General features: G+C 39.7%; 1 protein-coding gene across 7 annotated transcripts in view; it reads left to right on the top strand.

The window, feature by feature from the left end:
* The window catches only part of trim25l (tripartite motif containing 25, like), a 39,170-nt gene extending 25,660 nt beyond the window's left edge, over positions 1-13,510 (top strand). For 5 of the 7 annotated variants that reach the window (XM_066688304.1, XM_066688303.1, XM_066688305.1 and 2 more), the window contains 7 exons: positions 1,397-1,444; positions 2,051-2,107; positions 2,756-2,821; positions 9,560-9,616; positions 9,729-9,785; positions 10,222-10,287; positions 12,260-13,510. In XM_066688304.1, the coding sequence (XP_066544401.1) occupies positions 1,397-1,444; positions 2,051-2,107; positions 2,756-2,821; positions 9,560-9,616; positions 9,729-9,785; positions 10,222-10,287; positions 12,260-12,837 (929 nt within the window). In that variant the 3' untranslated portion in view covers positions 12,838-13,510. The remainder of the gene's footprint in view (positions 1-1,396; positions 1,445-2,050; positions 2,108-2,755; positions 2,822-9,559; positions 9,617-9,728; positions 9,786-10,221; positions 10,288-12,259) is intronic. The other 2 variants (XM_066688301.1, XM_066688306.1) reach the window with 2 other exon arrangements.
* The last annotated feature ends 764 nt before the right edge of the window (positions 13,511-14,274 follow it).

Raw genomic sequence — 14,274 nt, 5'->3', positions numbered from 1 at the left:
GTTGCATTGTCCCTGTTGATCACACACTAACACAGTTACACACACAACAAGAGATGCAACATCTACTGACTACTTGTCACTAGTCCTGGACTACTCAATTTTACTTCAATTATCTTAAGTAGGGTAACCTAAGGCTTGTGCAAATCAGCATCTGAGAAACTCACTGTATAATTCTAGTTGCTTATTTTAGCATGAGTGTGTGGAAAAAAATATATACGATGGTAACATAAGAAAAACAAGGTAAAAAGCTATGTTGATTTATTGCAGATGGCAAAAACATCGAACAACAATCATAGGGTTTTACATATGTAGTTTCCATTTAATATTCAATATCGTTCTTGGGAATCCTCTTTTTATAGTGCTTGATAGTGACAGGTATCACTTCAAACTAATAATTACTTTTTAAAACATTTGAAATTCCAGATTTGATGCTGTGCCTTGTTGATCATTTTCTATTCCACATTTTTGCTCAAAAGGAAAGTGACTTTTAACACTCTGAATTGAGCCCTGCACAAATCTATTAGATATTTGCCTAAAGAGGACCTTCAATGACTATAAAGCCAGGTCTACACCTGGGCAATTAGTTGCACAACTTAATTGCATGCAACTTGGCTGTTATATATGAACATCCCTGCAAACAGTTGTGAACAGTGCAAGCAGTTGGTAGCATCTAGCAATCTTATGAGCACCTTCTGCAGACATAGGCAATTGTGACAAATCACAAACTCTGATCTCTGTTTTTTATCATGCTTATTGCACAGCTTATATATTCTATAAAAACAACAACTGTCAGCAGTAAAATTTTAAAAAAATTTGATTGTTGATTTTACTAAGGAGTTCTTCGATGTAACTTTTACAATGTATTTTAAACTTGCATTGATAATTTTTTTATTTCTCCTTAACTGTACATTGTTGTCATTTAACATCAATAAATTAACACACAAACATCGGGGATATGGCTTGGTTTGAGATTCTGTACAGATATCCCAAGTTTGTCCAAGTGCATCCTCTTACCAAATATCTCCATGCTACCAACAATCTCTCTTCTGCTGGTGTAGGCATAAAGAAGTAATCCTTTATCAATTAAATGTTTTACTAAGTATAGTAGTATTTTGAAATAAAAATGGGTGTCCATCTGTTCAAAGTTTTGGTACTTTTCTAGATCTTCCCATGCATTTCCTCAACAACAGCTTTTATGTAGCATTATTTTTTCTATTTAAGAATCTATTTAAGATGCACAATAACTTTTGGTACTACAAACTAACAGCTTCATTGGACTACCTATTGGAAGAGTGGATGTTGGTATTTTGATAAAAAATTGGCAATTTCAAATTAGTAAGTTATTAAAAAATACATAAACTTCACAATTGCATATTTGACCACTGTGTCTCTACAGCTGAAAGAGAATCAAGAAGGTCCAGGACTGCAGAGAGACCGGAAGCAGGTAAAATGTCTTATATTGTGAGGTTGTGTTTGTATATGTTTGTTTATGTAAATGTGTATATACTGTTTGTGTTGATACTTAGGGAATTTTGGGAAATTATAGCTATATATTAATGTTACTGTCTAATGAACTACACACCCTTGTGTGAATATGTAATATGGTGTATTAATCTTAATAAGGAACTTGTATTAATGTATTAATCAAATTCTTAACCTGTTCAATGTCCTATTTGTACATGGGCCAAATGGCTCCGATAGTTATGTAAGCATCCTTTATGTACATGCATTGCTACAATGAAATTCATGTTAATGTTAATTAATAGAAAAAAATAGGTACTTATGAATTTTGTTCCCAGTTAAAATTTAAAAAGCCATAGTTGTGGGGTTCTCTTTATGTCTCCAATAATTCTCAGCCCTGTGAGTTTTTGTGTTGCATTCTACATTCATCTCTGGTTCAGTCTTTATTAAGCTTTGTGATTCATAAGCTGTCCATTACATGGTGCCGACTCAAGCTTTAGGGAGGAATGTGGAGGTCTTTACTAATACAGTCCCAGTCTGGCTCATGCTCATTGAAGTGTGGTGCAGTTAATGCTTTTTTTGTGCATAGCTGAACAAGAATCTCTGGACAACCCTGCTGCTTGGTCCACAGACAGACGGAAAACAGGTGAGTGTTTCTATCAAAACTGTTCTGTATTCAAACAAATTTCAGCTTGTGGCTAACTGTACCAGTTTGCAAACCCCTTCTGAACATCCCCAACAAACCACCATGTACTAGACACACAATTACTGGTATACACAGATATTTTAGTAACAGATTAATAAAAATATATATTATAGACATTTCTCAATCATTTGTACTGCTTACAGAGATCAAACTGAATCAAATTATCTATTGCAGGTTTAAATTTTAAAATCAAAACAACAACAACTTGTAGATAACAGTAGTGCTTCTTCCTGTAAACACACCACGATTTCAGCAACTTTCTAATGGCATTAATCAATCAATCAATACATTTTGTATTTGTGTAGTCCCCTTCACTGGGTATCCACAGAGCCCTTTACTGATTGATAAAAATACATCAATAAACCATAAACAGTTCAGATAGATGACAGTAAGGACATTCCTCCTAGCATGTAATTTTGATCTGAAAGCCCTCCCACATCATAGATTTACATAGATTTTATTCTATTTGGATTATAACAGAAAATGTATTTTCCAAATTGATATTAAAGAAGAAACGTATTTGACACAGCAAAGCATGCCATGATCTGGATGTTAAACTCTCTTTTTTTATTTTATCTTGGTCTGCAGTAAGGCTCAGTCTATTCCTCGATGGGCAATCTTCCAGTCCTGTTAATGGAGCCGGACTCGCCACTTGTAAGTCTCTTTCTTTCCATTAAAAAGCTAACTATCCTGCAGACTAGAAGCAATCTAATACAAAATCTAAACATAAACACACACATAATCACAATAATATATCAAGTGTAGTTAAGAACACTTACCCATGGGACTCTGGAGAACATCTCTCTATGGGAAATGACAGCACACACCAGAGGGCAGCTCAGTATGACCACAGTTTGTGTCCATAATGGAAAATAATAATACACAGCTGCATGAAGCTGTTCAGTGTTCAAAAGTGCAATATGATGTAGGGTGACGTTTTCCCCTGTGGTCTCATTTGTATGTGGAGCAAATTGTTGCATTTTGAAACAGGCCACCTAGTTTTACCAGCACCCTGTAAATACTTATAAAGAATCTCAAGATCTCAAGGGCGGGGTGGGTGATGCGCCATGTTCCTCCGATGCGCCATGTTCCTCTGAGGGCTCCGCCAGCTGGATGAAGTACAGGGCCAGCAGGCTCTCAGTGTTTCGGAGGCGAGCCGCTTGGGGTCCAGCATCATAAGCCCTCCAGAGCAGTGTCTCCGTGACGCGACACTATCTGTTGGGACACGTCAGGTCGCGTGGCTCCGCGGACAGCAGAGGTAGGGAGACCAGCATGGCTATGGTGGAATTCACACGTGGGAACTCCACCAAGCCTGCTTCTGCCATGCCCTGGGTCCTGGCATAAGCCTCCCCTCTCCTGGCTAGGGCGGGGGCTGTTGCCGGATGGTCCCAGGTAGCTCTCAGCTCCTCCAGGAGGTCAGGCAGCAATGGGAGGGGCTGTGTGGGCCGCTGCGCACACTGACCCCTTTCAAACCTGGAGCGTGGCGGGGCAGGGTCAGAGCTGGAGAGACTCCATGGCCCTCTGAATGACTGCCCAGAACTCCCTGTCCTGTCCCGTGGGAGCAGGAGGGGTGTAGGAGTAGGGGTGGGAGCGACCAACTCCTCCTCCATGAGCTCTGGCGATCAGGCGCCGATCAGTGTTTGCACCGGGGACACACAACAACTGGAACACCTCTGCAACAAGTGGAGCTCCTAGCGGGCCCGCTGCTGTAAGTGCGTCTCCACCCAGCAACGTTTATATACACAGGGGCAAAGCGACACCAACCACATGCAACCTTGCTGTTGCCGGACTGAACACTGTGTATACCAAGCACCAGGTGGTGGATACAAGCGCCGCGTAGGCCTGTAGGCTTAACCACACCGTGTGTGCTGGGGCTTCTGGGGACACCGGGTGACGCGAAGTCTGGGGTCCGCGGGGCTCAAGGGTAGTAGACCACCAGCCATAGCAGGATCTAAAACCGAGGCCTGCACGCACGGACCCGGAGGAGCACCTCGCGCAGGCAAGATCTCTTGCGACACACCGAGGCTCAGGCTAGGCAGACGGGCCTCGGATTTTACTGCCACTGCTAGTGCCCCTGCTATGGAGGAAAAAGCCCTGTGGACAAAAAACCAACACAGCAAGCAGTTGGAATATATAAAGCACTATGTAAACACAACTATTATTTTCGGTTTGTCTCTGGTATTTTTTTGACTATAGTTGAAAGAATCCCTGACTCGTTTGTGTACTAAATCAAAGCAAGCAAATAAAAATAAACTGTAAGCAGCTCATAACTGCTGCAGATTATACATTCGTAGTTACCTTCTAAACCTTATTTAGATGTTTATTTGATGTTTCATTTGGTTGTCACATTGATTAATGATGTGTGCGTTATATATACTTACACCTGGAAAAGCAAAGTATATCTTTAAGGGGCGAATAGCCGCAATTAGTTTTTACTAAGTATGTCCGTTTTTTCGGGTATAGCTCACACAGGAAACGTCTTTTCAATGTTCACCCTTTCAACTCCACAGCAAAGACTAAGCGATTCTGCACAGATCAGTATATAATATGTCACCATAAGTTATGATTTCACCGAGAGAGAAGAGCACAAAGTCGTGCCCCCAGTGTTGCATCGGTAACGGTAATGTTTGAAATTACTTTAATTTGAAAGCAATAACCCACCACTACAGATTCAGCAACGTCATTGCTGTTATACCACTGTTCATGTTCATGTATTTATTTTAATACCTTGCATTACAGTGTGTTGAGAATCATATTTAAGAATATTTTTTTACTTTCACTTTCGGTTTCTCCCTCGTTTTCCTTCACGGTTCACAGCTAAAACAACCCTCACTACAAACACATCTCAGTTTACACTATTTGTATTTGCATGCAGAAGTGTTTCTGTGTTTAAAAAATAGTTTCCACTCTAATACTGTTGCAAGTGACTGATACTGCTTTGATGCTACGATGTACATGCCCAAGATGGCCTCTTCGTTTTTTTTTCTCAGTGCTCTTTGTGGTATATGCTGCTACCAGTGGTGACAGTGTGTCATTGCAGGCTTAAAATTGAATAAAATTTAAAGTAAGTCAAAATCTTTTGTTCATTACTGCCATGTTTTTTTTTATGTAGGAACTTTTCATTAAGAATATGTATAGAACACAGTCCAAAGATACTGTGTACCAAAGCACACATCAGCCAGTTTAAGGGTTTATGAAAAATCGAGGCTGAAGTGTTTTCAGCATAATCCAAAATGGTTGCCATACCGTGTGACTTATACATTTTTGGAAATAGCAAAATCAATTACTAACATAAGCGCAGTATGTACTATAAGTCTCATATCTCAACTCTTTACCGTTCCTGAGAAAACGATGTTTGAAAACTGACTTTTCTTGTTTGGACTACAATCAACTTGGCTGCCAAACCGTGTTACATGATGCCGCCATTTTGTGGTCGAGTGACCATGCCATAGACTCCTACATCCATGCCAAGTTTGGTGACTTTTTAGACATCGGTTCAAAAGTTATAGGCATTTGAACATAGTCTGGTGGAAGAGAAGATATACACTCACCTAAAGGATTATTAGGAACACCATACTAATACTGTGTTTGACCCCCTTTCGCCTTCAGAACTGCCTTAATTCTACGTGGCATTGATTCAACAAGGTACTGAAAGCATTCTTTAGAAATGTTGGCCCATATTGATAGGATAGCATCTTGCAGTTGATGGAGATTTGTGGGATGCACATCCAGGGCACGAAGCTCCCGTTCCACCACATCCCAAAGATGCTCTATTGGGTTGAGATCGGGTGACTGTGGGGGCCAGTTTAGTACAGTGAACTCATTGTCATGTTCAAGAAACCAATTTGAAATGATTCGACCTTTGTGACATGGTGCATTATCCTGCTGGAACTAGCCATCAGAGGATGGGTACATGGTGGTCATAAAGGGATGGACATGGTCAGAAACAATGCTCAGGTAGGCCGTGGCATTTAAACGATGCCCAATTGGCACTAAGGGGCCTAAAGTGTGCCAAGAAAACATCCCCCACACCATTACACCACCACCACCAGCCTGTACAGTGGTAACAAGGCATGATGGATCCATGTTCTCATTCGGTTTATGCAAAATTCTGACTCTACCATCTGAATGTCTCAACAGAAATCGAGACTCATCAGACCAGGCAACATTTTTCCAGTCTTCAACTGTCCAATTTTGGTGAGCTTGTGCAAATTGTAGCCTCTTTTTCCTATTTGTAGTGGAGATGAGTGGTACCCGGTGGGGTCTTCTGCTGTTGTAGCCCATCCGCCTCAAGGTTGTATGTGTTGTGGCTTCACAAATGCTTTGCTGCATACCTCGGTTGTAACTAGTGGTTATTTCAGTCAAAGTTGCTCTTCTATCAGCTTGAATCAGTCGGCCCATTCTCCTCTGACCTCTAGCATCAACGAGGCATTTTCGCCCACAGGACTGCCGCATACTGGATGTTTTTCCCTTTTCACACCATTCTTTGTAAACCCTAGAAATGGTTGTGCGTGAAAATCCCAGTAACTGAGCAGATTGTGAAATACTCAGACTGGCCCGTCTGGCACCAACAACCATGCCACGCTCAAAATTGCTTAAATCACCTTTCTTTCCCATTCAGACATTCAGTTTGGAGTTCAGGAGATTGTCTTGACCAGGACCACAACCCTAATTGCATTGAAGCAACTGCCATGTGATTGGTTGGTTAGATAATTGCATTAATGATAAATTGAACAGGTGTTCCTAATAATCCTTTAGGTGAGTGTAAGTATAAGTAAAAATAAGTATAATAATAATAATAATAATAATAATAATAATAATAATAATAATAATGACCATTGACCACCATATTGCTCATAGGATCAATCCTGTCAAGTATTAAACAGTCCAATACATTCTAACATAATTCCATACTGCACCATATGCATTTATTGCCAACTTGACCATCTCTGAAAATTGATTGGCTCATGGCGGCCATCTTGTTTCTTCAATCAACTTGCCTTGAACAAATCTGATAGAGGAGCTAGCCAAGGTCACGTGTAGAAAATTGCATATCAATCGGACAAACCGTTTCGGAGAAGAAGATCTTTGAAGATTCTTGGCAAATCCAATATGGCTGCCAAACCATTTGACTAATCGACTTGTCTTGAACAAATCTGAATATAGACAATAACATAACATCACACACCAAGTTTTACATCTGTCCCGTCTGCGGTTTCGGAGAAGAAGATTTTTATAGATTTTGCAAAATGTGTCACTTAAGCCACTATGGCCACCAGACCATGTGACATATGGCCTCCATATTGCATAAGGCATAGCACTACATAGCCATCTATCACTGTATGAAGTTTCATGAGTTTTTGTCGAGCGGTTTGGGTTTCATAGGCTTTTGAAAAAACAGCGGAAAAATAATAATAATAACTAGAAGTTGCATGCAACTTTTAAGGCTTCCATGTTGTCTGTAGATTTCAGATTTGAGCAGGCATTTGTAGTTTAAATGCATGTTTTATTAAATGTGTAATTTTCAATTTCAATTCACTGTAGTATACATTTGAGATTTTCAATATTTTGTCACTTGAAGTGTGTATTTCAATGTCAGTGAAGTATAATATTAATTTATTGATTGCATGCATCAATTTTGTAAGGTACCATTGTATTTTTCACTTAATTCTAGCATATATGTGAAGTTTTCATTGTGTCATTCAAGATGCAGAATGTAATTCCCAATTTTGGCCACATGATGGAGGTAGAGGTCTACATGAGGAATGTCATGATGTGGCTGACATGTGAAGCTTTCATTTTGGTTGGTGTACAGCAGCCAGGTTTTGTGTCCTATCAACTTGGCTTCATCAACTTTGAGAGATCTTTCTTCTAGTTTAATCACTGACACTTTAAGTACATTAGGCTATAGTTCTGAAGATATTTGCTGTCATAAGTGACATAATGTAACACAATTTGGTGAGTTTTTGAATTTTGCTGATACGTTTTTCTGGGGTCAATTTCATGCTTTTATAAATATGTGTATTTTGCATGTGTGCACAGTCATTTTCTTGTGGCTGCCATGTTGTTGCACACAGTCACTTGCCTCTTGCAGACATGATAGATAGCAGTGTCTATGTAATACATGCAAAGTTTCATGGCACTTGGCTTTAGAGATCCGGAGTAGTAGCCGTTTTCATTTTTGCATGCGGACACATGTTAAATCCAACATTGCGGCTTAATCGTGTACCTCACAAACTTAATTATCAGATTTTATGTTCAATGCACAGACATAGACATAGGTGCTGAGTTTCATGTGCATACTGTATTCCAGTGTAGAGGTAATGTGATACTTGTCTGAAGCGACGCATATGTTTTTTTTCATTGGCCCACAGCACCCATGTTTTTTACTGGGGCAACCTTGGTAGTACTCTGTAGTACTGTCATGCATACCAATTTGTGTCACAGTGGGTATAAGTGTCTTGGGAGTAGAAGGCACCAAAGCTTGAATCATAAAACGCAGCCTGGCGGACAAAGCGTGAGACCGAGCAACTTCTGATGAACAAGCGTAACAGTAGGGCATAAGGTATGCATGTGTATGAAGTGGCATATGCATTGTGTCTGTTGGTTTTGGAGAATATGATTTTTATAGCATTTCACAATTTTGACACTCATCGCAACATGGCGACGGCACCATGTGACCGACACGTGTAGTGTTCACTGCATTTGTAGGTATAAGTTGTGTCTACAACACTTGCGAGTTTCGTGAGTTTTAATGCATGTATGAGTGTTTTAGGGGCATTAGAATTTTTGGCGGAAGGAAAAAAATAAATACAAATAAAAATAATAATAATAATAATAAAAATCCTCACAATTACAATAGGGTTCCAGCAACTTCGTTGCTTGGCCCCCTAATAATATTAAGACTAATGCACAGACAAGACAGAGAGAGCTCACATTCTCGGTCCAGACAAAGTGGCAAAAGAGGACGAACCGGCGCTGATGTCATGTTTTATGGAACAGGAAGTGGGAAGGGACCTGTTCTGAGTGACGAGCACAAGGGCCAATGGCAGCTTTGATAGAGTGACGTTTTGATCAGGTTCAGTGCAGTGCACAGAAACCCCTCCCCCTTGGGCAGTGCTTCCGACTTGAAAGATAACAGCAGTGACTTCAGGACACAGCCAGCACACCAAGCAACAGCTTTTATGGGCATTGTACACCACTCACCTGTGTCCCCCTATGCCACTGGTGAAACATTGTGTAACAGTGATATATGTCTTGGTTTTTTAATTGCTAATAAGTCAATTAATATGGCTAATAACATGCATTTAAAAAACTTGAACCAACTCTCTCAATTTGAAATCTGAGCTGCCTCCTGTAATCTCTGCTTCTGTTGCTTTTTCTCTCCTTAAGCAAGCAGAAGAGTGCCCAATAGTCTGGCCGATAATATCACAAAAATGCAGCAACAAGGTGAGGCTCTTTACACAGTGAAACATCAATTTCCTGAACACCTCCAAGAAGTTATGTTTTTGGTCTACTGACAAATTCCACCACTTTTTTTTTTTTTTTTAATTGAATGTAGCAGGAGGTGATTCCTTGCCAACTCCAAATCTCCCAAGTGGAACAGGATCAACCTTATGTGAGTCTCTGACCTTCAATAAATACGCTATATTTGTTCTGTTATTTGATAATTGATCAAAATAAAACTTTAAATACATAATAAATACATCTTAAAGTGAATAATCAAATAACTCCTTAGTAAAATCAACACATTTTCTGCATTTAAAAAAAATGTTTGTTTACTGCTGACACTAAATGAGTTCTTCTTTATCACAGAATATGTAATATAATATGTGCAATAAGCATGATAAGAAAGAGATCAGAGTTTTCAATTTGTCACAATTGCACAATGTCTGCAGACGTTGCTCATGAGATTGCTTGAAGCTAGATTACTTTTATATAAAACTACTTGATAAGTTCTCTCTTAGAGAACTAAAGGCATATCAAATCAATCACAGCAGAAATAAAACAATAAAATCTCAATATATCCCATTTTCTCTTAAATATCTATGCAGTGAGAGAAATTCCAGTCCAAAGTCTGCAAGCACCACAGCCCAGGACCAGAGCAGAGTTTCTAACATGTGAGTGTGATGTTCCCTGACCAATGCTTTGCCTCCTTCTCCAGAAGGAGTGTAGTGTGCTGTGTTAGTGTAGTGCTTAGCTGTAGCGTCATGTTTTTGATTTTGAATAGTTGCTTTATGTTCTGCAATCCAGGTTTTCAAATTTCTCTTGGTTTGTCCAATATAGACCAGGCCATAAGGACAAGTTAACAGTGGTGTTGCAGTTTATAAATCCTTGAATTTTAATTTATTTACCTGATCTTCGATGTTTGCACTGTCCGAAGGTTTGTTTGGGCGGTTATAACATTACAGTCAGACCAAAGCCGACTTAAAATCCAGCCTAAAAACAGCCTGCTAAACAGATAGACCTGGGACTGCTTAGGTCTGTCCTAAGTGTAGTAATAGACACACCAAGACAAGCTGGCAGTGAGTTCTCAAAAAGAGTGATACCTCGTTTCCACAAGGCTGTGCTGACATGATGCTGTCACTGTTGTGAAAGTATGTAGATGCAGAGTTGTCTTACACGATGTTTGTACAAATCTATACCATACCCTGCCGTGTCAGCACCATGCATCCTGTCATATCTGATACTGGCACAGCACAGTGCTGACTGTTGTGCGTGAGGCTATGTAATGGCACAAGAACAAAGAGTAGAAAAAAAAGATGGATAAACAAGCGTCTTACGAAATTAAAATGATGATAAAAACATGGGGTGAATATATAACATCCAGTTAAAGAATGCAGTCAGGAACATTAAGGTATATAACCAAATAATCCAAATATTAAGATGCAATTGAATTACAACTGCAGCAATTAAAAGAAACAGTGTGTAGTGTCCTGACAAAATAAAATAATTGAAAGTTGACTATCATAAATATATAATTTAGATTGTAAACCAAATAATTGGATAGGATCCTATGATCTTATTCATTATATGTAGCAGGCGTTAGTTTTTATTTTCTTTATTTCTTCTGTAATTGTTTTATGTATAATCAATTTGAACACCATTGCTAACATAAACATTGCATTTAAAAACTCTGCGCTTACATGACTCCCATGCTAGGTATTACACATTGCACAGATTTGCACTTTTAATGGGGACAGCCTTGCATGCTTTCATTACTATGCCATTTGAGTACCGTGCTAACATAGTATGGAAATAAAATTTGTGGAAACAAGGAATGAGAGACTGAATTTGGTTTGGGTGACCAGAACTGGCCCCCCATGTCAGCCTTGTGCCAGGTTTTGGGGGGGGGCGGGGGCTTGGCTTTATGACAGTGATTGTTAACATTATTTAGCACAGGGCCATTTGTTTACCTGTTGAACCTGATGTTCAGTCCAGACCCAGTAAATGGCTTCAGTAGAAAACACCTACCATCCCCACAAAAATCATATTAATCACTACAAGAATAAGATAAGGTAAATGCAGCTGAAGATTGCTACAAGACAGATTACAAACATACATATAATAAAATCCACACTTATGGCTAAAAGTTTGTAATTTTAGAAAATATATAAATTCTACAAAATAGAATACCTGCTTGGGCTGGTAATACTAATATAATGTTGCACTGTATTGACTAGTTACAACATCCTACTGTTCTTCAAATAATTTACAGTTTACAGTGGTGGAGCATAAACACACACTGTTTGGAAAAAGTATCTGTTTGTTTGTTTGGGACCCATTCATACCTTGTGATCCACTTTTGGGTCCTGATCCCTGGGGTGAGAAATGCTTCTCTAGGAGTCTTCTGTGGTATTTCCTCTCCTTATGTTCCAGTTTGACATATGTGGAATGCATTGCAGAGCCCCACAGCAAGAGCAATGCTGTCACCATGAGATCAGAATAAAACAAAAAAGATATTTAAGACATGAAGAGTGTTTTTTAATGATCTAGTTCTTTTTAGAAATATTAAAGATAAGCTGTTACTCTTAGAAATACAAAAAACATACAGTACCCTGTCACCCCTCTCTCCACTCTCTACCCCCCAAGACTCCTGTAAGTTGACTCTGGACCCTGACACAGCTCACCGCCGCCTGCACCTGTCAGATGGGAACACTGTTGTTACGCTGAAGAGGGAAAGTCAGCCATACCATGAGCGGCCTGAGCGTTTTGACGGATGGACCCAGGTGCTGTGCAGGGAGGGATTATTCGCCACACGATGTTACTGGGAAATTGAGTGGCGTGGCAGGGGTTCGTCTGTGGGAGTGGCCTACCTGGGGATGCCCAGGAAGGGAGGGGGAGCTCACAGTGGCCTTGGCTACAATGACCAGTCCTGGAGCTTGGAGCTGTCTGACACCTGCTGTGCCGCCCTGCACCGCAACCAGAGAAAAGACATCTTGGTGGCCTACTCTCCCAGGGTCGGGGTGTTCCTGGACTACAATGCTGGGAGTCTGTCCTTCTTCAGCGTGGATGACCGCATGTCACTGCTTCACTCCTTCATGTGCAACTTTTCTGAACCCCTGTACCCAGGCTTTGGGGTGGGCAGTGGGGTGGGTGTGGGTCTGGACTTTGCCCTCGGCCAGTTCAGTACCCTTACTGACAGTGTGAAAATCTGCACTCTCACCTAATGGTAATATTAAATTATTCATTACACATCATTATCAAAATTGATTTTGGTTTAACATTCACTAATGTACAATGTTCTGGACATAAACAATAAACAATAAGTGTGACACCATCAATAAAAACTAATCTACACAGTACTTTGATTGAAATCAAGGTATAATAAGAGTAGAATGGTCTATAATGGACGTTAGTTCCCACCTGAATGATCATACAAAAATGGTTAGTGTTTATTCTTATTAAATAGTATTTGTTAAAACTTATTTTATTAAATTCAATGATTTAATAATATATAAAATTGCAGATAATTAAGCTGCATTTGTTCCTTAAATTTCTCCCCCTTCCTCCTTCTGTAGTGGCTTACAAGGCCTATGTATTCTAGACTTTATTTGCTAAGAGTCTAACAAACCATCAACCTGAAGACTTGTTATTTTTCTTGATGATTTTGTCTATGATCTCTACGCTTAATTGAATATATGCAAAAATATAATTTTGCTTCCAAACTAAAGCAGTTTTTATTTGTCTTATCCTAAATTTGCTTTCAATGGCTAATTCTGCATCCACTGCAACCAACTCTGATAATATAAAGATTTTGTCTTTACACACTGCTAAAAAATAGAAAATTTGTATTATTTTATAATAAAAAAATAAAGAAATACATAATAACATTCCTGTAAAGATTTTGTCTTGTGGTCATTACTTTTCTATATAAAAAGCTACATTTCAAGGTGAAAAGTATCTCTATAAGCTAAGTCTGTCCTTTTCTGTAAAATATGTAAAATTATCACATTTTCCTCAAGGAACAGGTCACGACTGTAATGGCAGTTAACGCTCCTTAACCAATATGTCCCAACACACCATAGCCATAGATTTAAATTATGTAAGAGAAACGGAGATTGTTAAGATGTCTCCGATCGAGACATCCACACACGAACAACACATAGGGAGTCAGAACAACGGCACGGTAATAACTTTAAACATCTCTGTCCACATAGACTGTTAACACCCGGAGAGAAACACATGATTCTCTTTGATCTCCCAACATTAAAACCAAACCATGGTAACCTAGCTTTCTGGGATGAATTAGGATAAATTATTGATGTTCATCAAATGCACCCTAAAGATGTTCATGTAATCATGAAGGTGAAATGTCCAAAGCCCGTGTGGGATGGACTGGCCGCTAATATGAGAGAGAAGGGAGTTGGGCTGATGATGCGGCCCATCCGCCTGCTCGAATAAGTGATTTCATGCGGGCAGTGAAAGCCGGGCTCGGCACCGGACAGGGGAACTGGGGACTTGTAATCGGCATCACCCAGAAACCCAGTGAAACAGCCACCGAATACGGAAATACACTGCGTTCTGTGAGCATTCAGGTCTTGACGAGGCGGATAGAGAACACACTACATTTCTAAAACTACTTAAGGAAGACCTGGGTGGCCGCC

This window comes from Amia ocellicauda, chromosome 16 (genome assembly GCF_036373705.1).
Source record: "Amia ocellicauda isolate fAmiCal2 chromosome 16, fAmiCal2.hap1, whole genome shotgun sequence".
Taxonomy (NCBI): Eukaryota; Metazoa; Chordata; class Actinopteri; order Amiiformes; family Amiidae; genus Amia; species Amia ocellicauda.
The sequence above is the reverse complement of the archived record's forward strand: the minus strand, read 5'-3'. Positions and strand labels throughout refer to the sequence as shown.